Source organism: Balaenoptera physalus (assembly GCF_965194825.1).
Source record: "Balaenoptera physalus genome assembly, chromosome: 6".
In the NCBI taxonomy this organism is placed as follows: domain Eukaryota; kingdom Metazoa; phylum Chordata; class Mammalia; order Artiodactyla; family Balaenopteridae; genus Balaenoptera; species Balaenoptera physalus.
In genome coordinates this window covers 47,729,788-47,756,085 of record NC_138885.1, presented here as the reverse complement: position 1 = coordinate 47,756,085, position 26,298 = coordinate 47,729,788, and the positions used below count along the sequence as shown (strand labels likewise).

Here is a 26,298-nt window from a genome sequence, read left to right as displayed (position 1 = left end):
GAAAAAATGGAAGCTCTAGTAGGGCCCACACTTCAACAAATAGCTTAAGTTTATTGGTAGCTGCCATGCACTGTTTGGTTGGATTTGCAAAGTATTTACTGAGCACCTATTACTTGCTGCACACTGTTTTAGATGCTGGGGGTACAGCAGTGAACAAAAATAATCATGGAGTTTATAGTCTAAAGAGGAGAAACAGAAAACATAATAAGTAAATTCTATATTAGGAAGTGATAAATGCTATAGAAAAATAAAACAGGGTTAAGAGGGTTTGGGAGCGTGTGGGTGGGAAGGGTGGTTGCACTTTCACACTCATTTCAATACCTGGCTGGCTCCGATGGGAATTGGAGTTTGTGACCCCAACTGTATATCAGGACCGTCATGTACTGTCACGTATACGCTATACACTGTCCCCATAAAACTGTCAGCAACTTGAAGGCAGGGAGTGTCCCTCATTCGTCTCTGGATTCCCAGAGTCGAGCAGTGTTTTCAGGGTAAGAGCACGATGGAAAGCGAAAAGTGAGGAGTCCCGCTTTCCACGGTGGTTATTCCGGCGGGGTTTAGGCGCAGAGGAGAGTGTAACCCCAGAAGCGCCAGGAGCTGAGCCAAACCCTTCGCCGACTCTCAAAACCAGTGAGGCTCCATCCGTTTCCAGGGCAACGGGACTGTGACGCGAACACAGCCGCGGGCCCTCGGCCGCGTGGGACTAGCCCAGAGCTTAGGAAGGAACTAAACTGTAGAGAACTTGGCCGTCGGAACCAGCAGCTCTACGCACGGAACCCCAGACCACCTCGCCCCCTGCAGAGCTGCCGCCGGCACTGCACCTTCCGGTCCTCTGGCGTCGCCAAGTTATAGGCTCGACGACTTCCGGCCCTGAAGGTCCCCCGCTCCATGGCTTGCCGGGGTCCTGGCGATGGAAAGGTGGCCTCGGCGGCCGCCTGACCCCTACGGGGGCTTCGGATCAGGGCTGCCGCTTCCTCCCGGAGGGCGGCGGTTACAGGGCCGCTGAGAAAATGCCCGCGGCTGGTGGGACCTCATACCGGGAGGAGAGGTCGGGACGGAGCGCGAGGGCGGAGCGCGGACCGGGTGCTGGCCCGTCAGGCAGGAATGGGGCAGGTGCGGTGGCGGAAGTGCCGGACGCGACTGGAGCCGAGCCGTCTAGGAAGCCGCGGCCGTGGGTCCCCCAGCCCAGAGCAGCTGCCGAGCCTCAGCCTGACCGCAGCAACTAGGGCTCGGGCGCCGGCGAGATGTCTCTGTTCACCGCCAACCACTTCGAGCAAGATGTGGGTAAGTGCTGGGCCGGGGCCCCAAGCTGTTGTTTGTTGTGCTAGAAAGTGGGCGGTGGCGACTCCGGGGACTGGAAAGCCTAGCAAAGGGGAAGGAGGGTGCGGCGTCGCCGCTGCCTGGCAGCCGGGATTTTTCTGGGGGCAACCTCGGCGCGGCCCTAGCTGCCTGGGGAGTGTCTCCAGCCCACCTGAGGTTGGGGACCGCGAAAGAGGACCGTTCACCTCGCCAGGTACAGGAATAGGGAGGAGCCTGGGGTTCTCTGGAGACTGGACTAATTGAGCAATTGCGGAGTTGATGACACAGAACTTCCAGCTCCCTCTAGAATTGGTTGAGTCTTGTGTCCCCCCCTCCGCACTCCCCCGCCCCGCGCTTAAAAGTGATGCAGCAGACCTTGTTATCTAGGGCAGCTCAACACTTAGAGACTTCAACTTGCCCCGGTTCAATAGGAAGAACCTATTTTATCTCGCTTATATATCGATGCGTCCAATCCCTGATAGCACGGCTTCAGGCTTTATTTACGATAGTTGGAAGTGTTACTCTATCCATGGATAGTGCAAGTGCTGTAAGGTGTTCTGCCTTAGGGTATGAAAAGGAAAACCCCAGGATTTCAAAACAGTCCAGAACACCTGTTTAACTTTTTGGGAGGTCGTCAGTGACTATGGAGTGAGAAAAAGATGGATTGGGTATGAGAACTTAACTTGTGGCTTTAGAAAAACAGTAAACCAAGCTGGCTAAAGTAAATATTTTTGTAGCAGTAGTTAACTCTAGGTAGAGTTTTAGGATTTAGTGGAATGAAAAAAACGCATGGCCGCAAATTGCCAGTTATACAGAATATTGCACATCACAGAATATTGCACCTGTTTCATAGTTACAATTTTCTAATTATGGGGAAAGTCTAGAAAGTGCCCTATTTTGGTATATTATGTGATTCCAAAAGTGTGTTCAGAAGTCAAATATGACGTATAAGTACCTTCTATTCGCAGAGAGCTAAAAAACTTTATAGATTTTGACCCTTACATAGTCTTCAAATATGTGTTTCTGTGATTTCATTCAACTTTTTTCTTGGTAGTTTAATATTGGTGACTGCTATAAATCTAGGAAACATAATGTTGAGGCTCACAGCGTCTGCTTTTGGAACACCTAATGATGTCTTCCTTTGCTGCAATGAGACCTTCACTTTTTATTGTTGTGAAGACTTTCATTTTGTCATAGTGGAAAAAAAAGGCAAAATAGAATAAGAGAAATGATTTTCAAACTTAACACCTGTGGAACTCTTCAAGGGAGATCTTTCCTGGAAGCCCATTGTTTTCTGATTGACAACTTCTCTGGTGAAAGTAAGCCAAGTTGCTTTTCTAAACCTGCCCCTCAGTGTCTCCTGAGGTTCCTACATGGTTTAGTGGATCACAGTTTAGTTACACTGTAGTAAAAGAAGCAATGCTGTTCAGACAAAAAAAAAACAAAAATACTGTGTATAGATTATTTCATGGGCAGTGCCATCAGCCAAAGCTTCAAGTACTTACTTGTTAACTCAAGTATGACTGACTGAAGTCAGTTTCCAAAAGGCAGTTTAAAGATAAAATAGAAAGTTTGATAGTAACCTCTTTTAGGCAAGTGGTTGGAATTAATAGAAAAAGTGGCATGAAATACTAAGGATTTCAAATTGGCTTTATATGTCTATCATAGAAGAAAAATTATATATTGCACTTTTCAAAACTTAAAGCCCCTGTTAATTTGAAATACAGTAGTTAAGTAATATGACGATTAAGTCATTGTTTAACTTGAGATGCCCACAGGAATGTTCCTTTGCAGTGTCATTGTCCTTTTCGTCTCTCTTTGATTCAGTCAGAGTTTTATTACCATTGTTTCTTTTTTGTCGTAGCTTTGTTTATCTTTCATTCACCAAACAGGCATTGGGTGACTACTGTGCATCAGACAGTGTGTGTCAGACTTTGGGGGCACAAATTTAATAAATAAACTGGGTCCCCTCAAGGAACTCTCAATCTAATGGAGGACTCATACACACATAAAAAGATAATTGTATTTTTCGCACCATATTACGATACTAGAAATACAGGAGATGCTTTACATTCTCCCTCTATTTAAAACAGTCATCTTCCCTGAAGAGAAGACAAGGACCTTCAGGCAGACACTTTATTTGTAAAACTGTTGACACTATCCTCTCTCTTCCCCTGCTTTCCTGATAGCACTTACACCTGCAGGAAGTGACCATCTCTTACTATATGTATGGTTTGGTCATTTTATAATTAACTGTAAAGTTGAAACTACATTCCTTTGGTCGGTGCAGTCTCATCAGAGGGTGAACAGTGTTTCTGACATCGTTCATGTGGGGAAGAAATCCTTTTCTCAGACCCTGAGACTCTGAGAAAAGGCTGTAGTGACTCAAGATGTCTAGGAAGGCACTGATTAGCTGATGATGGTATATGACTTGTCAGATGGTAGCCGGCCAAAGGCTAGGAGGTAAGGAACTCTGGCAAGTTCCTCATTTTTTTTCTTGGAGTCAGAACCTACAAATCCTGAAGGGTATGCTAGGTATGGTAGCATTAGAGCTCTTTAAATATTTATTGGATTTCTTCTAATATGGGTTTATTGTTTGTTTTGTTGAATAAAATTCCTTTGAAGCTGTGCTGAGAAAAAAAGAGAAAATACCCACACACATTCCCCCTCATCCCAGCCCTGATTCTTATCTTGAAGGGGAGTGTAGGTTTCCTAAGGTAGAGAGCCTGTTTGGGGCAGCCTTTTTAGGAGATTCCAAGGAGAAAGTAAAACATGAGGGACAGAGCCACAATAGGAAGATTTAGTGGTAGTGTTAAAAGGGCAGATGTCATTTCCTTACATCCTGTACCGATTTTTCCAGTCTCATGACATTGATTCCTGACTCATGACTGTCTCTTCTGCTCCGTAACTCCAGTTCTTATTTGCATGTCTTTTTTCTCATCACTCAAGCCAGGCAATCTTTCTTTCCAGTTTCTGTCTCTGTGCCATTTACTACTATTCACTGATAGATTTTTGCTTTTTTCAGCAATACTTGGTATCTCCTTCCTTAAAGATAAACTTGCTTGTGTCCCACAGAGCTGAGCTCAAATTCTACTTCTACAAAAACTCTTTTCACACAGTGGATTGAAATATGAACTTTATCTTAAAAGGAGACTTTTCCAAGTAAAATTTGAATGCATGCATTGCTATGTCTTTGGCTTGTGTTGTGGTCAAATAACTTGACAGTGAGTAGTTTGGAGTTTTTGGTAATGGAATCGTTTTCTCCAATGAAATTTTACATGAAACCCTAATATAAAAATAGATATTGATGGCACTCTGGTACCAATTTACTTTACACATTTAAATATATTACATTTACATAGTCATTAAGGAACAAATTTACTTTATACATTTAAATATATTACATTTACATAGTCATTAAGGCAATTCTTGAACACATGAGGTTGTTGCAAAAAATTAAAATTAAAAAAAAATTTGGTTTTAGGTGAGAATGACAGCTGTAACAGCCAGTTTTTTTCCTATACTTTCTTTTGCTTACATGGTACCAAAAATCCTAATACCTAGTCCTAATTAAAATAGTTACAAATTTTGATATATTTTGTAATTTTTTAAGCGATGAAAAATTTTTAGCATAAAGTACAGAATATAACATAAACTCCTATTCCTATCAGTCACCTCTGTCAAGTCCTAACATTTTGCCACACTTCATTCTTTTTTTTTTTTTTAAAGAAAACATTCAAGATACAGTGGAAATTATTACTTTTATTTATTAGCTACCTGATACTATTCTTTTTCCTCTCTTCTCAGAGTTAAACACTCTAAAAAGATAAAAAAGTCTATTTTATAGTATATACTATACATGCAAATATACTATATGTATTGTATTGCATGTTTTTAAACTTCATAAAAAATAATACTCTCTGTAGTCATTTGCAGCTTGTCATTTAGCATTTTTTGTGAGTTATTCATGTTGATGTTTGTAGCTTTAGTTCATTAATTTTAAGAGCTATGTGATATTCCACATTTTTTTAACCCGTTCTCCTATTAGTGAACATGAAGTTTTTTGCAGTTTTTTGCTATTACAGACAACACTGCAGTGAAAGTTATTATCCACATTTTCTTCTTCACAAGAGTGAGAGATTCTCAAGGGATTGTATCTTGAAGAGGAATTCTTTTTTAAAAATGCATATAGTGCAAAGTTGCAAAATGTTAAATAATACAGAATTGTTCTTCTAAGTGTTTGTGGGAGATTTTACTCCCACCAGCAGTGTAAGTGAAGTCCCTGTTGTTCCACAGTCTCACTAACGCTGGGTATTGTCAGATTTTAAAATTTATGCCAATTTGATGGGTGTGAAATAGGGCATTGTTTTCAATTTATTTCAGCTTCATTGCAGTTGAGCATCTTTTCATATGTCTCTTGGTCAGTCTGTTTTCTTTTTGTATAAATTGCCTGCTCATTACTTTCATGTACTTACTATTCTGTTGGATTATTTTTTCTTATTGATTTTTAAAGTTCCACATGCGTTCTCTACTAATCTTTTGTTGTTTATGTGAATTGCAAATATATATTCTTGTCTGTTGCTTCTTTTTGTTTGTGCTGCCTTTTATTGTTAAGAAGATTGAAGTTTCAGTTTAGTAATACTGTCTTTCTCCCTTGATTTTATTTTTCTTGTTCAAGAAAAGCTCTCTCTCCTCCTTGAGTCTATAAGGATCTTGTCATGTTTTCTTCTGAAAGTTTTATTGAAGTTTTGATTTTCACAGTTAGGTCTTTAGTCCACCTGGACTTGGTCTTTATGTAAGGTCTAAGGAGAGATTTGATTGGATAGTCAATTCACAACAGACAATTATCAATTGCCTAATCACCATTTATTGAATTATCTATCCTTCCGCCACTAGTTTGGAGCACTTTCTCCTTCATATAGTAAATCCCTTTCCTTGTATGAGGTCTGTGTCTGTGCTGTCTGTTCTACACTGTTCTCTATCTATCCTGTACCAATACCACCTTCTAATGTCAGTGGCCTTTATAGGTGGTAGGGCAAGCCCCCTGTCTTGTTTTTCTTTATTTTGACACTTTTAGCTGTTTTTGGCCTTTTTTCTTTGATATGGGTTTATTATCAGATTAGTAAAATCATAAAAGGGAATTTCTTTTATGTTCTTTTAGGATTTGAGAAGACATTGTAGTTTATATTTTTGATTCATATGCACTGATGATGTTGATAGTTAATAATACACTTTTTATTTCCTGATAATAATATTTAGTTCTAATCTTACTTAGATTATATAGTTGACCCTTGAATAACTCGGGGGGTTAGGGGTGCTGACCCCCTGCACAGTTGAAAATCCATGTATTAACTTTTGACTCCCCCAAAACTTAACTACTAATAGCCTACTGTTGACTGGAAGCCTTACTGATAACAGTCAGTTAACATGTTTTGTGTGTTATGTGTTTATCTACATATATTTTATACAATTCATGACATGCTTTTTTCTTAATTTTTTTGATATTTCTAGGCTACCCGCTTTGTCTGCAAGTTTTTTCTAATTGTTACAAATCTCCAAAAATTTTTCCAATATAGTTATTTTTAAAAATCGGCATATTAAGTGGATCTCTGCAGTTCAAACCCATGTTATTCAAGGGTCAAGTGTAATTGTAAAGTTAGGTAAGAGAGCAAGAGGATGATTTTTCTACAAGTAAATATACACATACTACTACTGTCCCTTGAGGTGGAAGATAAAGGGAAAGAACTTTTTTTTTTTTAAATATTATTGCCTTATTAGGCTCTGTAACTTTACTTGATAGTGAATAAATGTTTGTATTGAGTACAGGGGTTGAACCTAAGAAGGTCTATATGACAGATATCAGACACTGCCCCCTGAAAATTATTGACATTTTGAAGCTGCCACCTACTTATTCTTAGCTCATATTACTTCAATTTCATATAAAAAATTTGTTGGTACATGGTGGTGTAATTTTAAGAATTTTAGCCATTCTAGTGGCATCTCTTTGTGACTTTAATAAGTATTTATTTATCTAATCTTTAATATAGTTATTCACTAAATTAATATTCTCTTTTTTGAAATATCTGTTTAAGTTTTTCACCCAGTTTTCTTTTCACTTAATTTTCACAACTCCTCTTTTAAGCGTGGCAGCAATTTTAATTTCCATTTTACAGATGAGAACATGGATTCAGATTTGAGTCAGAGCTGAGGTGAACTACCTAGCAACCTTAAGCTAGTATGTAAGTTTCAGAGCTGGGATTAGAGAAGGTGGGTCTTCAGTGTTAATGGGTCTTCCGTGTTAATGGGTGACGTGTGTACTCCACATGTGCATAATGATGTCCTCAGTCTGCAGAGGTTGTGTGGTCATCTGCCCAACCTAACTGCTTTTGATTCTCCATCTGTGATGTTTTGGCATGTTAGTGGCTACTTTGAGATTCATTTTTCCTTTTCCCCAGCTATTATTAAGTGTCTTGCATGTGAAGCTTCCAGATAGGTCTGTTAAAATAGAAATTATACTTACTACATTTATTCTTCTGCCCTGTTCCGTAATGTAAGGGTGTTTGTAGAAATGAGCTTGCCTGTTCTGTGGAGTTGGGAGGGGGTATGGCTCTCAATGAACAGGATTACAGAGGGCATCTTGGGAGTATCAGACAAGAAGAAAGTGAACTTGTAGGAATGTAAAGGCTGACCCTAGACCTTTTACCTTTTAAATAGATGATTTACAATATTAGAAGGAAGTAAAAGATGATTTTGATTTTTTTTCTTCCTTTTTCCTATCTGCCTAACTCTCTAAACTTTTCCTAGTCCCCCCACAAATGTTGGTGGTAACATGTGAAATGAAAAAGAGTAGCAATCACTCTTCTGTATTCCACCAGAGCAAGAAGTTCTTAAATATGTACATTGTGTTAGTAAATGATGCAGTAAATGGAGTTAAGCGTGGCATTGTGTCTGATGCTTTTCTTATAAACAAGAGTTGATCTTGCATTTGTCCTATTCAGTATGTTTAAAATGTTCATGCATAGAGAAACTGAAAACTAACTTGTTGAAAGAGTTAATTTAGCAGTTTTGAACAGAAATTGCACCCAAGAGGCAGTTTAATATAAAATATGCCCTGAGCCAGACTGCCTAGACTGAAATCCCTCTTTTACTATTTACTAGCTGTATGATCTTGTGCTAGTTACTTTTCTGTCTCAGTTTCCTCATCTATGAAATGGGGCATCTTCATTGGATTCAATGTAAGTAGTTTAGCATATGTAAAATACTTTGAAACTATTACTTGTTATTGTTTTTTTCTTTTTTAATTAATTAATTTATTTATTTTTGGCTGTGTTGGGTCTTCGTTGCTGCGCACAGGCTTCCTCTAGTTGCGGCGAGTGGGGGCTACTCTTCATTGCAGTGTGCGGGCTTCTCATTGCAGTGGCTTCTCTTTGTTGCAGAGCATGGGCTCTAGGTGTGCAGGCTTCAGTAGTTGTGGCACATGGGCTCAGTAGTTGTGGCTCGCAGGTTCTAGAGTGCAGGCTTAGTAGTTGTGGCGCATGAGGCTTAGTTGCTCCGTGGCATGTGGGATCTTCCCGGACCAGGGCTCGAACCTGTGTCCCCTGCATTGGCAGGCGGGTTCTTAACCACTGTGCCACCAGGGAAATCCTTGTTATTGTTTTTTAATTAATTATTACCTATCATTCATTACTCAGAGCTGTAAGTAGGCTTTCATTTTAGGAAAAGTAGAATTTATATTATTGCTTTCCCCAGAGTAAACTGAAGATTTGTATCAATAAAAATTTTACCCAAACAAATCAAAGCATTAAATGGGGAGGAGGATTAAATGAGAAAATGTATGTTGAACCTAAGTACTCTAAAATGCTAAGTGTGGTTGTTGTCATTGGAGTCAGAGAAGCAGTGAAATATAATCTGTCAGTTTGAAGTATTGGACATTTAAATATTTTAATTTAAATTTAACTACAGAAGAATTGTGTGGTCTAGAAATTTAATAACAAATATGTATTATTTTAATAGTGTAAACATGTAAGATTTATAAACTAGAAAAAATTGGCTGTTCTGTATTTTCAAATAATTATTTAATTTATAATGAATTGGTACAAAGAAAAAGCATTTTTATATCTTTAGTAAAAGCTGTCAGCTGTGCTTTCCTGTTAGATACCAAAATGAATTTTACTTATTTACTTGCTTTCCATTTTCTAGTTTATTTCTTCTTCTGGAAAAAAAAAAAAAAATTCTTTTTTTTTTTTTTTTTTTTTTTTGCCAGTTTTCCCCTGTTCTTCTACTATAGTTTTAAGGTATAAAAATAATTGTTTAAAATTAATACATAAGAAGTCATTTTTCCTTTAAGATCTAAGCATTGCTTTAGTCATAGCCCAAGATATTGATATATAGTATCCTAATTATAATAAAATTTTATGTTACTTTCTGTTATAGTCTTAATTATATGTTGTGACTGTTAATGTCCGTGTGATTGGCTATTACGTTTGATCTAATACAAATACAGTGTATGCAGAGAACACACTGAGTCTGTTGTCCTAGATTATTTCTAGGTGTTGGTAGTTTTGTGCACATTTGAAGAAATATTTAAACTCTGCTTTAATGTACAGGCAGTCTTCACTTTACATAATTCCAACATGCATGAATTTAGTTACCATGTGTTACTTAATTAACAACAATTCCCCAGCAACAAGTCTGTAATAACCTGAGCATAGAGCCCAACTGAGCCTGCTTAGATTTTGAACTACAGAACTATGAGCTAATAATGGGTGGTGTTTTAAACCACTAATTTGCATTTGTTACATAGAAAGTTTAAAAAATTAATATACTGAGACTCTTCAGTTTTCTTCAATCTTTTTTCTCTGTTCTTCAAATTTGATAACTTCTGTTGACTTTTCTTCATGTTCACTAACTCTCTTTTCTTTTTTCTTTTTTTTTTTTTTTACCTGTTCAGGTTTGTATCTGAGGTTATATTGACTGTATAATACTGAAACTTTCTTTTTTTACCAAATGACAACCGTTTCCTCCATTATTCAAAACTGTATATGAACACATCCCATAGTAGTTGACAATTAGGACTTTTGACTTAACTGCATTCATTCACTTGCTCATTCATTCATTCTTCAAACATTGAGTAGTCATTTTAATTTACCATAGATTGTGCTTATGTGTTTTCTTTCCCATGCTAAATTAACTTTTGAGTAAGGATCACTTTTTTTTTTAAATTTTCATTTATTTTTTTGTACAGCAGGTTCTTATTAGTCATCCATTTTATACACATCAGTGTATACATGTCAATCCCAATCGCCCAATTCATCACACCACCACCACCACCCCCCCACCGCTTTCCCCCCTTGGTGTCCATACGTTTGTTCTCTACATCTGTGTCTCAGCTTCTGCCCTGCAAACCAGTTCATCTGTACCATTTTTCTAGGTTCCACATATATGCGTTAATATGCGATATTTGTTATTCTCTTTCTGGCTTACTTCACTCTGTAAGACAGTCTCTAGGTTTATCCACGTCTCTACAAATGACCCAGTTTCGTTCCTTTTTATGGCTGAGTTATATTCCATTGTATATATGTACCACAACTTCTTTATCTATTCGTCTGTCGATGGGCATTTAGGTTGCTTCCATGACCTGGCTATTGTAAATAGTGCTGCAGTGAACATTGGGGTGCACGTGTCTTTTTGAATTATGGTTTTCTCTGGGTATATGCCCAGTAATGGGATTGCTGGATCATATGGTAATTCTATTTTTAGTTTTTTAAGGAACCTCCATACTGTTCTCCATAGTGGCTGTATCAATTTACATTCCCACCAACAGTGCAAGAGGGTTCCCTTTTCTCCACATCCTCTCCAGCATTTGTTTTTTGTAGATTTTCTGATGATGCCCATTCTAACTGGTGTGAGGTGATACCTCATTGTAGTTTTGATTTGCATTTCTTTTTTTTTTTTTGTCAATTTTAAAATATATCTTTAATACTGTTATAAGAAGCAATATGCATATGATAAATCATTACTTATCTGTGCATTTCCAGTGTTTAGCAATTTAGTAGTCTCTCAACAAAATTTATACATACACATACACACAAACACACACACACACACACACACACACACACATATCAAGAGTGTGGGACAGGCATGCTTTTTTTTTTCACACTCTGTATTTTATTTTTACAAGAGATAAATAGACTGACACCAAGCATTGTACATGGATGACCACAACAAAAGCAACAATGATTGCAATTACCAAACATGAAACACACTCATACTATGTCATAATATTGACATTCAGTCCAGTAATCCTCCACTGTAACAGCTCCTTTACTTTGCAGTGAAACTTGATTTGTATATTCTTTGCCTCTGAGTCCTTGTGGGATTTTTTCTTTTTTTAAATTCAAACAGAAAGTCACAAAAATTATACTCATCCTCATCAGTTCACTCAGTCCCATGTAATTAATTTTTTTTTTCATCTTGATCTTTTGTTAGCACTTTTATGAGCTCATCAGTTTTTCATTAGAGTTCTGAAAATGCTTATTCATTCAGTTCAGCAGTACAGTCAGTTACCAGAAACCTGTACTTGTCAGAGTCTTTTCCATGAATTTCCTGAAGATGAAACCCTTTTATAGGAACATATTTACAAAAGCATCAGACTACACCCAGAACTGTCTGTAAATGACAAAAGACTTAAAAATGACCACGGTTAAAGATTTGATGAAAGTTCATAATAATGCAGTTGACAAGAAAATTAGTTATTTCTGAGATATACATTTTAAAGTAATAACTAAGATTATGACTTACAGCATTATACCAGAACATATAAGATTTTTAGAAATGTCATGTAATGTCTGAAACATTTATATTAATATATTTCCATACAAATAACCCAATGAAAGTTTAGTATTAGTTGTTTTGTTTGTTTGTTTGTTTCTACTGCAGGTTCTTATTAGTCATCAATTTTATACACATCAGTGTATACATGTCAGTCCCAATCGCCCAATTCAGCACACCACCGCAGTATTCCCCCCTTGGTGTCCATATGTCCATTCTCTACATCTGTGTCTCAACTTCTGCCCTGCAAACCGGCTCATCTGTACCATTTTTCTAGGTTCCACATACATGCGTTAATATATGATATTTGTTTTTCTCTTTCTGACTGACTTCACTCTGTATGACAGTCTCTAGATCCATCCACGTCTCTACAAATGACTCAATTTCGTTCCTTTTTATGGCTGAGTAATATTCCATTGTATATATGTACCACAACTTCTTTATCCATTCGTCTGTTGATGGGCATTTAGGTTGTTTCCATGACCTGGCTATTGTAAATAGTGCTGCAATGAACATTCAGGTGCATGTGTCTTTTTAAATTACGGTTTTCTCTGGGTATATGCCCAGTAGTGGGATTGCTGGGTCATATGGTAATTCTATTTTTAGTTTTTTAAGGAACCTCCATATTGTTCTCCATAGTGGCTGTATCAATTTACATTCCCACCAACAGTGCAAGAGGCTTCCCTTTTCTCCACACCCTCTCCAGCATTTGTTTTTTGTAGATTTTCTGATGATGCCCATTCTAACTGGTGTGAGGTGATACCTCATTGTAGTTTTGATTTGCATTTCTCTAATAATTAGTGATGTTGAGCATCTTCTTATGTGCTTCGTGGCCGTCTGTATGTCTTCTTTGGAGAGATGTCTATTTAGGTCTTCTGCCCATTTTTGGATTGGGGTGTTTGTTTCTTTAATATTGAGCTGAATGAGCTGTTTATATATTTTGGAGATTAATCCTTTGTCCGTTGATTCGTTTGCAAATATTTTCTCCCATTCTGAGGGTTGTCTTTTCGTCTTGTTTATGGTTTCCTTTGCTGTGCAAAAGCTTTGAAGTTTCATTAGGTCCCATTTGTTTATTTTTGTTTTTATTTCCATTACTCTAGGAGGTGGATCAAAAAAGATCTTGCTGTGATTGATGTCAAAGAGTGTTCTTCCTATGTTTTCCTCTAAGAGTTTTATAGTGTCCGGTCTTACATTTAGGTCTCCAATCCATTTTGCATTTATTTTTGTGTATGGTGTTAGGGAGTGTTCTAATTTCATTCTTTTACATGTAGCTGTCCAGTTTTCCCAGCACCACTTATTGAAGAGACTGTCTTTTCTCCATTGTATATCTTTGCCTCCTTTGTCATAGATTAGTTGACCATAGGTGCGTGGGTTTACCTCTGGGCTTTCTATCTTGTTCCATTGATTTATGTTTCTGTTTTTGTGCCAGTACCATATTGTCTTGATTACTGCAGCTTTGTAGTAGAGTCTGAAGTCAGGGAGTCTGATTCCTCCAGCTCCTTTTTTTTCCCTCAAGACTGCTTTGGCTATTCGGGGTCTTTTGTGTCTCCATACAAATTTTAAGATGATTTGTTCCAGCTTCATAAAAAATGCCATTGGTAATTTGATAGGGATTGCATTGAATCTGTAGATTGCTTTGGGTAGTATAGTCATTTTCACAATGTTGATTCTTCCAATCCAAGAACATGGTATATCTCTCCATCTGTTGGTATCATCTTTAATTTCTTTCATCAGTGTCTTATAGTTTTCTGCATACAGGTCTTTTGTCTCCCTAGGTAGGTTTATTCCTAGGTATTTTATTCTTTTTGTTGCAATGGTAAATGGGAGTGTTTCCATAATTTCTCTTTCAGATTTTTCATCATTAGTGTATAGGAATGCAAGAGATTTCTGTGCATTAATTTTGTATCCTGCAACTTTACCATATTCATTAATTAGCTCTAGCAGTTTTCTGGTGGCAGTTTTAGGATTCTCTATGTATAGTATCATATCATCTGCAAACAGTGACAGTTTTACTTCTTCTTTTCCAATTTGTATTCCTTTTATTTCTTTTTCTTCTCTGATTGCTGTGGCTAGGACTTCCAGAACTATATTGAATAATAGTGGTGAGAGTGGACATCCTTGTCTTGTTCCTGATCTTAGAGGAAATGCTTTCAGTTTTTCACCATTGAGAATGATGTTTGCTGTGGGTTTGTCATATATGGCCTTTATTATGTTGAGGAAAGTTCCCTCTATGCCCACTTTCTGGAGCGTTTTTATCATAAATGGGTGTTGAATTTTGTCAAAAGCTTTTTCTGCATCTATTGAGATGATCATATGGTTTTTATTCTTCAATTTGTTACTATGGTGTATCACATTGATTGATTTGCATATATTGAAGAATCCTTGCATCCCTGGGATAAATCCCACTTGATCGTGGTGTATGATCCTTTTAATGTGTTGTTGGATTCTGTTTGCTAGTATTTTGTTGAGGATTTTTGCATCTATATTCATCAGTGATATTGGTCTGTAATTTTCTTTTTTTGTAGTGTCTTTGTCTGGTTTTGGTATTAGGGTGATGGTGGCCTCATAGAATGAGTTTGGGAGTGTTCCTTCCTCTGCAATTTTTTGGAAGAGTTTGAGAAGGATAGGTGTTAGCTCTTCTCTAAATGTTTGATAGAATTCACCTGTGAAGCCATCTGGTCCTGGACTTCTGTTTGTTGGAAGATTTTTAATCACAGTTTCAATTTCATTACTTGTGATTGGTGTGTTCATATTTTCTGCTTCTTCCTGGTTCAGTCTTGGAAGGTTATACCTTTCTAAGAATTTGTCCATTTCTTCCAGGTTGTCCATGTTATTGGCATAAAGTTGCTTGTAGTAGTCTCTTAGGATGCTTTGTATTTCTGCGGTGTCTGTTGTAACTTCTCCTTTTTCATTTCTAATTTGATTGATTTGAGTCCCTCACTCTTTTTCTTGATGAATCTGGCTAATGGCTTATCAATTTTGTTTATCTTCTCAAAGAACCAGCTTTTAGTTTTATTGATCTTTGCTATTGTTTTCTTTGTTTCTATTTCATTTATTTCCGCTCTGATCTTTATGATTTCTTTCCTTCTGCTAACTTTGGGTTTTGTTTGTTCTTCTTTCTCTAGTTTCTTTAGGTGTAAGGTTAGATTGTTTACTTGAGATTTTTCTTGTTTCTTTAGGTAGGCTTGTATAGCTATAAACTTCCCTCTTAGAACTGCTTTTGCTGCATCCCATAGGTTTTGGGTCGTCGTGTTTTCATTGTCATTTGTCTCTAGGTATTTTTTAATTTCCTCTTTGATTTCTTCAGTGATCTCTTGGTTATTTAGTAATGTATTGTTTAGCCTCCATGTGTTTGTGTTTTTTCCGTTTTTTTCCCTGTAATTCATTTCTAGTCTCATAGTGTTGTGGTCAGAAAAGATGCTTGATATGATTTCAGTTTTCTTAAATTTACTGAGGCTTGATTTGTGACCCAAGATGTGATCTATCCTGGAGAATGTTCCGTGCACACTTGAGAAGAACGTGTAATCTGCTGTTTTTGGATGGAATGTCCTATAAATATCAATTAAATCTATCTGGTCTATTGTGTCATTTAAAGCTTCTGTTTCCTTATTTATTTTCATTTTGGATGATCTAGCCATTGGTGTAAGTGAGGTGTTAAAGTCCCCCACTGTTATTGTGCTACTGTCAGTTTCCTCTTTTATAGCTGTTAGCAGTTGCCTTATGTATTGAGGTGCTCCCATGTTGGGTGCATATATATTTATAATTGTTATATCTTCTTCTTGGATTGATCCCTTGATCATTATGTAATGTCCTTCCTTGTCTCTTGTAACATTCTTTATTTTAAAGTCTATTTTATCTGATATGAGTATAGCTACTCCAGCTTTCTTTTGATTTCCATTTGCATGGAATATCTTTTTCCATCCCCTCACTTTCAGTCTGTATGTGTCCCTAGGTCTGAAGTGGGTCTCTTGTAAACAGCATATATATGGGTCTTGTTTTTGTATCCATTCAGCAAACCCGTGTTTTTTGGCTGGAGCATTTAATGCATTCACGTTTAAGGTAATTATCGATATGTATGTTCCTATGACCATTTTCTTAATTGTTTTGGGTTTGTTTTTGTAGGTCCTTTTCTTCTCTTGTGTTTCCCACTTAGAGAAGTTCCTTTAACATTTGTTGTAGAGCTGGTTTGGTGGTGCTGAATTCTCTTAGCTTTTGCTTGTCTGTAAAGCTTTTGATTTCTCCATCAAATCTAAATGAGATCCTTGCTGGGTAGAGTAATCTTGGTTGTAGGTTCTTCCCTTTCATCACTTTAAGTAAATCATGCCACTCCCTTCTGGCTTGTAGAGTTTCTGCTGAGAAATCAGCTGTTAACCTTATGGGAGTTCCCTTGTATGTTATTTGTCATTTTTCCCTTGCTACTTTCAATAATTTTTCTTTGTCTTTAATTTTTGCCACTTTGATTACTATGTGTCTCGGCGTGTTTCTCCTTGGGTTTATCCTGTATGGGACTCTCTGCGCTTCCTGGACTTGGGTGGCTATTTCCTTTCCCATGTTAGGGAAGTTTTCGACTATAATCTCTTCAAATATTTTCTCTGGTCCTTTCTCTCTCTCTTCTCCTTCTGGGACCCCTATAATGCGCATGTTGTTGCGTTTAATGTTGTCCCAGAGGTCTCTTAGGCTGTCTTTATTTCTTTTCATTCTTTTGTCTTTATTCTGTTCCACAGCAGTGAATTCCACCATTCTGTCTTCCAGGTCACTTATCTGTTCTTCTGCCTCAGTTATTCTGCTATTGAGTCCTTCTAGTGTATTTTTCATTTCAGTTATTGTGTTGTTCATTTCTGTTAGTTTGTTCTTTAATTCTTCTAGATCTTTGTTAAATATTTCTTGCATCGTCTCGATCCTTGCCTCAATTCTTTTTCCGAGGTCCTGGATCATCTTCACTATCATTATTCTGAATTCTTTTTTTGGAAAGTTTCCTATCTCCACTCCATTTAGTTGTTTTTCTGGGGTTTTATCTTGTTCCTTCATCTGGTACATAGCCCTCTGCCTTTCATTTTGTCTGTCTTTCTGTGAATGTGGTTTTTGTTCCACAGGCTGCAGAACTGTAGTTCTTCTTCCTTCTGTGTCTGCCCTCTGGTAGATCTAAGAGGCTTGTGCAAGTTTTCTCCACTGATTCTTTCTGCAGTCTTCAATCTGTTTTAAGCCCATTCAGTGAAATATTTTAGTTTAGATGTTGTATCTTCAGTTCTAGGTATTCCATTTTTTAAAATAGATCTTTATTGGACTATAATTGCTTCACAATACTGTGTTAGTTTCTGTTGTACACCAAAGTGAATCAGCCATATGCATACATATGTCCCCATATCCCCTCCTTCTTGAGTCTCCCTCCCATCCTCCCTATCCCACGTGTCTAGGTCATCACAAAGCACCGAGCTGATCTCCCTGTGCTATGCTGTTGCTTCCCACTAGCTAACTATTTTACATTCGGTAGTGTATATATGTCGATGCTACTCTCACTTTGCCCCAGCTTCCCCCCCACCCCGTGTCCTCAAGTCCATTCTCTATGTCTACGTCTTTATTCCTGCCCTGCAGATTCATCAATACCTTTTTTTTTTTTTTTTTTTTTAGATTCCATATATATGCATTAGCATATGGTATTTGTTTTCCTCTTTCTGACTTACCTCACTCTGTGTGATAGACTCTAGGTCCATCCACGTCACTACAAATAACTCAGTTTCGTTTCTTTTTATGGCTGAGTAATATTCCACTGTATATATGTGCCACATCTTACTTATCCATTCATCTGTCGATGGACATTTAGGTTGGTTCCATGTCTTGTCTGTTGTAAATAGTGCTGCAGTGAACACTGTGGTACATGTCTCTTTTTGAATTATGGTTTTTAAGGTATATTATTCTATTTTTATAGTTTCTATTTTTCTGCTGGGCACTCATCATCTGTTTACTTATTATGACCATCGTTCGCTTTAAGTTCTTGAAAAAAATATATAATACCTGCTTTCAAGTACTTTTTTGCTAATTCTACCATTTGGATTATGCTGTCTTTCGTATTGATTATTTTTATCTTGATTGTGGGACACTTTTTTGCACATCAAGTGTTTTTTTATATTATGCTGGTCACTCCTTATTCTTTGTAAGGAGGTTAGATTATGTTGTCTTCCTTTAAAAGAGCGTTGAATTTTGTTCTGTCAGGTAGTTGTATTATTGGAGAATCTTTTAGGTTTTTGTCTGGCTTGGTTTTCTTTGTGAGGTAGGCCTATTTCAAAATTATACTAAATTCTCGGGTACCTTTACTCCTAAGGTGTTTTAGCCTTTTGGGGGTTTCAACTGATAGCCTGAAATGTTCTCTCTACTTTAGTTGGGTGGAGTATTAGTCTGCTTGGGCTGCCATAGCAAAATACCATAGACTAGGTAGCCAAGTAACAGAAATTTGCTTTCTCACAGTTCTGGCAACTGGAAGTCCAAGGTCAAGGTCCCAGCAGGGTTGGTGTCTGGTGAGGTCTCTCCCCTTGGGTTGCAGATGGCTGCATTCTCACTGTGTCCTCACATGACCTCGTCTTTGTGCATGTGAGGAAAGACAGTGAGCTCTCTGGTGTCTCTTCTTATGAGGACACTAATTCTCTTGGATCAGGGCTTCGACCTTATGACCTCATTTCACCTGAATTACTTCTTTAGCGTCTAGTCTCCAACTACAGCAATGCTGGGGGTTAGAGCTTCAAGGTGTGAATTTTGTGGGGACACAGACATTCAGTCCGTAACAGTCAGGAACTTCAAAAGACTCCTTGCATTTCACAACCTTTCAGCCTCATAGTAGGTGATCTGTGCTAGACCTCATAGAGCCTCACCCTGTGTGGATGTGGGTGTGGGTGTGTATAGCATAGCCCTTGGCCAACGAGGACCCACGATTAAATCCCTGTGCTCAGAAATCTGCTCTCTGTTTCCTAGCTGCTTTATTTGGGCTAGTCCTCCTTGTGTTGGGACAGGAAAGTGTTCCCAGGCAGAACACTGGGGCCATCGAGAGGCTCACTTCATATTTCCCTTCCCTCAAAGATCTCAGATGTGCACCACCTGTTATTCATTTCCTGAACACAGTTGCTTTGTATATTTTGGCCAGTTTTATCCTTGTTTTCGGTAGAATAGCAAATCTGGTACCAGATATTCTGCCGTGGTTGAAAGCAGACCAGTCATGAGTTTTTATTTTCAAACATAGTAGGAGAAGCTTTAAAGATCTCTTTTGGGCCTTCTTGTTTTTTACAGTTAATATTTTTTTTTTATTACTGAAGAAGCCTATTTTATTAAAAGTTTTATGGGTAGACTTGGACTTCCCTGGTTGCGCAGTGGTTAAGAATCCTCCTGCCAATGCTGGGGACACGGGTTCAAACCCTGGTCGGGGAAGATCCCACATGCCACAGAGCAACTAAGCCCGTGCACCACAACTACTGAGCCTGCACTCAAGAGCCTACGAGCCACAACTACTGAAGCCCACATGCCTAGAGCCCGTGCTCCGCAACAAGAGAAGCCACCGCAATGAGAAGCCTGCGCACCGCAATGAAGAGTAGCTCCCGCTCACCGCAACTAGAGAAAGCCCGCGCAGCAAGGAAGACCCAATGCAGCCAAAAATAAAATATAAATAAATAAGTTTATTTAAAAAAAAAAAAGTTTTATGTGTAGACTTGAATTCTTTTTAATGCTGTGTGTTGAACATAATGGACTTTGTAGAGGGTGACTCTTTTGTTCGTTATAGGTATTGATGGACTGATTCTTTATGATATTGTTAGAATCTTTCTGAAGTATTTTCACTGTGTATTTGAAGCTGTCTATATACAGTAATCAAAACCTGGTGAGAAATATAACTTACACCCACCAAACCCGGGAAATTTAGCATTTAGGCCCCAGGAGGGCTCTTTTAACTCTCTCCCCCTCTATTAATTTGACATAGGATAATGTGAGATATGGCCCCAACACTGGGCAAAGTGACATGCTATAAAAGCATGTTTCCTTAATTATAATATTTAAAATTTTTCCAGGAGTTTAAAATACTCCTAAGTACATAATTTAACTGTTATTTCGTTCACTTGAAAAATGAAATCCTTTTTGGCAGGCCATTATAAAGTCTTTAGATTTTATACTTTTTGAAAAGAATAATTGTGAGTCCTATATTTGTAGAAAGTAAACTATGCTGGATAGAGTATTTAAATCAGGATTTTTCCATTTTCTATAAGAATTACATCAAGTAAAAAAAATTCTGTTTAGATATTTTTGAAATTGTTGGAAGGGTTTTGAGGGGTATTGAAAAGGCTTCACATTTAATTATGTATCACATGGCCAAAATGGAAAAAGCAATCATTAAAAGTTGAGTTCTAGCAGAAATAGGTAGGTTATTGGATGGTCCAAAATCAGACTCATTTGCATGTGGGGGGTGAGCATGAGTGGGTGTGAGTGTGTGTATTTGTACTCATACACATGTGTACTGGCAAAATTTGGTAATTGATGATGTTGGCTTCTCAGATCAGAGAGGAAAGGATAGATTCTTAGATGTTGGAACTACTGAAAGTAATTTATAAAAATACTTTTCTATCCCTGCCTCACTCCATGTGCCAAATGAAATTTCAGAAAGACTAAGGATTTGCCTGTAAATGAGAAATAATATATGTACAGAAAAATATATGGGTGAATATTTCATCTCAGGTAGTTATAACATTGCTAAATGACATTTAAAAAAAAATCAGTCTGTACAGCAAAAACAAAACCCCATCCATTATAAGCAGAGAGAAGAGTTGAGCATTAAGCTGGCAAGTCATATGTAATATTTGTGATTTGCTCTTCAGACTCAAGGTAAAAAGTTAGTCACCTATATATCAGTGTACAAGAAGTCCTTTGCCTCCCTCTCAGGCATTCCCTTCTGCACTTACCCTGTCTGCCTGTTGAAATTCCCAGAGGTATTGTCATTCCTCTTTAGTAAACAAGCAGAGAACTGGAACCTCCCTCTTAAGCCCCCTAGTGCTGTTGCCTTTTGTTGCCACATGGTGTTGCTATTGAAGCTTGATCCTCTGCAGCCCCTTGATGTCTGCTCAGCGGTGAAGCTCTTAACTGGTCCAGAAGTTTACACAGACTTCACTGGGGGCACATGGGGCCTCTTAAAGGCTATTAGAGTTCATGTAATCAGAAGTTCTGCTATTGTTTCCCACTTTACAGCCATTGTATCAGGGTTATAGGATATGAAGGAGCAATGAGCATCATTCATTCATTCATTCATTCATTCAACAAATATTTACTCAGCACCTGCTATGTGCACCGAATACTGTTTTATGAATTGGAAATAATAATAGTGAACAAAACAAAACAAAAAATTCCTGCCATAATGCAGTCTACATTCCTTCTGAGGATTGGGTGGAGGAAGAGTAACAGTGGCAGAGACAGACAGTAGATAAGATTAAGTGTTTATGCTATGACACATTTACAGAAAGGCCTATGCATGAAGTCCTGACCTCTTTTAATTATTTTGTATTTATTCTATATGGGACATGAATATGAATGGTAACAGTAAGTGTATCAAAGAAGAGAGGCTGAGTACTTGATGTATTTAAAATTATAGTTTGCTGATGACTTCTCACTAGCATGTATAGGCACTTTGTGGTCACACTATATATAGTGGTACATCATGCAGCTATTAAAAATGTTAGTATAGACATATATTTATGAACATGGAGAGATGTTTATTATAAGTGGAAATGCAGGTTAGGAAATGATATTTAGTATGATCACAGTATCTTACCTGATTGGTAAATTAGGGAATAACTGGCCCTACTGATGCCCTTTGTCAGCCTGGGAGCTCGCTAGTCTTTCCACAGCCATTGAGTGATTTCTTCATGGAATAAGTTGTGCAGGGGCTCACCCCTGAGGGAGAGCTCTTTTTCTGTCTAGTGCTAACACGTCCACCTCTGGGGCTGTTAGCAAGCCCATTTGTCCAGCACACCTAAAGCTTCTATTAGTGATGACAGTGATATTTTATTCTTTGTTTTGTTTCTCAACTTGTTCATTTGCAGGGAAGTGGTTATCAGTTTTTGGGTGCTCTCTTTGGACACCTTATACTTACAAGCCTATTTTATTTAGTTTTACACATACTTTTATTATTTTTCCATATACTTATATAGGAAGAAGTCTGGGAAAATATGCATCATAGTTTTCCAAGAGGTTTGTAGAATTAGATTTTTGCTTTCTTTTTTTTTCTTGTCTGTACTTTTGAATTCACTGGAGTTATTAGATATGTAATTAAGAAATAGTTAAGCATTTTAAGCCTCTGAAAAATATAGCCTGTTCTGACTTTCCCTGTAGAAGAGTTAGTCATCTTTGTACAAGGGAAGAAGCTGGACCTGAGTAGATATGTTTCCGCCTACAGAACTTGGTGCTTGAGTCTAGAACTTATGGTAGGCAAAAATATATTACTTTTCTAAAGTCTCTGACTTGTCATTTCATCACATGTCAGAATAATTGCCTTTTATCCTTAAATTGTGTTAGGCAATTTGCATGATTTTTAAAAGTTTGTTACAGCATTTAATTGAGATCAACTGGATTCTGTATTTTTCTTTCCTAGTTGCAAAGTATAGCTGTTTGCTGATAAGCCTGTTTATTTTTTTGGTTTCTTTTACTATTCCTTGCCTTTAAAAAAGGAACTACTCTAGATTCCTACCATCCTTCCTGCTTATCATAGTGATAATAGTACCCTTATATGTATATAGTACCCAGGTTTGTCTGTATTTGAAATTTTAAGATATATTTATTAAAAGGGGAAAAGACATAAAGAAAATGTTTCTAAAGTGCTAGTTTTTATATCCCCACTTCTCTATACTAGTAGAAAAAAATTGTATTGTCTCTCTTGATATTGAAATTGTAAAAGAGTAAACATGCTACATAATTAAATTATTATAGTTTGCCCATGCTTTTTAAAAATTTACATTTTAATTTTTATTTTGATCATGAAATATTTCAGACCACAAAAAAAGATACTGAGAATAAAATAAAGAATTTCTGCATACTCACTTTGCAACTTAATAAACAAAACTTTACAAATACAATTAAGTCCCTGTGTACATCGTTTTAATTCCCCATCCACCTCCAGTTTGGTGTTTATCATTCTTGTGCGTATGTTAATATATTTACTGTCTGTATATGTATATCTAAAGAATATAGCATACTTTTAAATGTTTTTTTAAAAGTTTTAATTTTATATGAAACATTCATATATTGCTAGTAAGAATGTAAAATGATACAGCTGCTTTGGAAAACTGTTTGCCATTTCCTAAAAAAATTGAACAGAGTTACCATACAACTCAGCAGTTCTCCTAGGTATATGCCAAAGAGATATGAAAACATATATCCACGCAAAAACTTGTACACAGATGTTCATAGCAGCATTGCATTATTCAAACTTAGCCAAAAAAAACACAAAGAAAACCCCACCCAAATGTTCATCAGCTGGTGAACAGATAAATAAAATGAGGTATATCTGTAGAATGAAATATTATTCAATATTGTAAAAAGAAATGAAGTACTGATACATGCTTCAACATGGATGAGCCTTGAAAACATTATACTAAGTAAAAGAAGCCAGTTACAAAAGACTGTATATTATATGATTTCATTTATATGTAAAGTCCAAAAAATGTATAGAAACAAAGTAGATTAGTGGTTGTCTAGGGGGAGAATGGGCTGTGATTTCCCATGGTTAGGGATTTATTTTTAGGATGATGAAAATGTTCTAAAATTAGATAGTGGTGATAGTTGCACAATTCTGTGAATATACTAAAAACATTGAATTGTACACTTTAAATGGTGAATTGTATTGGGATGTGCATTATATCTCAGTTTAGCTGTTTTAAAAGTTCATGTGAATGTTATATATACTATTAGCTTTTTAAACTCAGCATAAGCCAAACAAATCATCATTTTGAGATTTATAGATTTTTGGACAGTTCAGTTCTTTATAACTGATTTTCACATTCTATTGTATGAATTTACTGTATTTTCTTAATCCATTTTCCTTTTTGCTCTTAAAAAAATGCTTCAGTGAACAGTTCACTCCATGTTTCCATATATTGTAACACATTTTTAAGGCTTTCTTTGAAATAAGAATTTGGTAGAATTATTGATCATTTGAAATTTATTTAGTATTTGATTATTTAGAAGACATTTTATTGGTGTACCTCAGCACATTTAATTATATAACTTAAAATTGAAATTAGTAAAAGAACTCATTGTCTGAAATCTTTCTGTGCAACTTTTATATTTGGCAAAAGAAAACGTAAGACTTCTTAATCTTAACTGCTGTGCCTTTCTTGGTATTTTTATTTTATTTTATTTTACTGTAGTTTAACTGAAGTATAGTTAATGTAAAATATTGTTTGTTTCAGGAGTACTACATAGTGATTTGACATTTGGGTGCATTATGAAATGATCACCATAATAATAAGTCTAGTAACCATCTGTGCCCATATCAAGTTATTACAGCATTATTAACCGTATTCCTAATCCTGTATTTTTATCTCTGTGGCTCATTTATTTTAAAACTGAAGTTTTAAAATATTCCCCTCATCTATTCCCCCCCCCACCCTGCCAAATCCCTCCCTTCTGACAACCACCCATTTGTTGAGTCTGTTTCGATTTGTTTCATTTTGTTTTGTTTTTTAGATTCTACGTTTGAGTGAGTTCATGCAGTATTTGTCTCTTTGAGTTATTTCACTTAGCATAATATTCTTTATATCCATCCATGTTGTCACAAATGGCAATTTCATTTTTTTCATTTTTTTGGAATATTACTGAGTAATATTCCATTACATACATGTATATACACACACCACATCTTAATCCATTCTTCTTTTGCTGGGCGCTTTGATTGCTTCCATGTCTTGGCTCTTATAAATAATGCTGCAGTGAACATTGAAGTGCATATATCTTTTAGAATTATTGTTTTTATTTTCTTTGGGTAAATACCCAGAGTGAAATTGCTGGATCACATGGCAGTACTATTTTTAATTTTTTGAGGAACCTCCATACCATTTTCCATAGTGGCTCACCAATTTGCAGTTTCACCAGCAGTTCATGAGAGTTCACGTTTCTCCACATCCTTGCCAACACATGTTATTTGTTGTCTTTTTCATGATAGTCATTCTGATAAGTGCGAGGTGGTATCTCATTGTGGTTTCGATATGCACTTCCCTGGTGATTTGTGATGTTGAGCATCTTTTCATGTGTCTGTTGGCCATCTGTAAGTCTTCTCTGGAAAAATGTCTGTTCATTTCCTCTGCTCATTTTTTAAATTGAGTTGATGGCTTTTTTCGATGTTGAGTTGTATGAGTTCTTGATGTATTTTGGATATCCCTTATCAGATATATCATTTGCAAATATCTTCTCCCATTCAGTAGGTGGCCTTTTTGTTTTGTTGATAGTTTCCGTCACTGTGCCAAATCTTTTTAAATTTGATGTAGTCCCATTTGTTTATTTTTGCTTTTGTTCCCTTGCCTGAAGAGACATATCCAAAGAAGACTACTGAGACTGATGTCAGAGAGCATACTGCTTATATTTTCTTCTAGGAGTTTTACGGTTTCAGGTCTTAACATTTAGGTCTTTAATGCATTTTGACTTTATTTTTGTCTATGGTATGAGAAAGTAGTCCAGTTTGATTCTTTTGCATGTAGCTCTCCAGTTTTCCTAACACCATTTATTGAAGAATTTATTTCCCCATTATATATTCTTGACTCCTTTGTCATGGATTCATTGATCATATAAGTGTGTTGTTCATTTCTTGGCTCTTTATTCTGTTCCATTGATCCATGTGTCTATTTTATGTCAGGACCATACTGTTTTGATTACTGTAGCTTTTTAGCAATTTGAAGTCAGCTAGTGTGATATTTCCAGCTTTGCTCTTCTTTCTCAAGGTTATTTTGGCTCTTTGGGGTCTTTGTGGTTATGTACAAATTTTAGAATTATTTGCTTTAGTTCTGTGAAAAATGCCATTGGTATTTTGATAAGGATTGCATTGAATCTGTAAATTGCCTTGGGTAGTATGGTCATTTTAACAATATTCTTCCAGTCCAAGAACACAGGACATCTTTCCATTTGTTTGTGTTGTTTTCAACTTCTTTCTTCAGT

The 26,298-nt window shown here is 36.8% G+C and overlaps 1 protein-coding gene across 5 annotated transcripts in view; it reads left to right on the top strand.

The window, feature by feature from the left end:
- Nucleotides 1-1,112: 1,112 nt before the first annotated feature.
- Nucleotides 1,113-26,298, top strand: part of STAM2 (signal transducing adaptor molecule 2) — a 56,995-nt gene continuing 31,809 nt past the window's right edge. For 2 of the 5 annotated variants that reach the window (XM_082465069.1, XM_082465068.1), the window contains exon 1: nucleotides 1,116-1,284. In XM_082465069.1, coding sequence (XP_082321195.1) covers nucleotides 1,245-1,284 — 40 coding nt within the window. In that variant the 5' untranslated portion in view covers nucleotides 1,116-1,244. Of the gene's footprint in view, nucleotides 1,285-26,298 lie in introns of all 5 variants that reach the window. The other 3 variants (XM_082465072.1, XM_082465071.1, XM_082465070.1) reach the window with 3 other exon arrangements.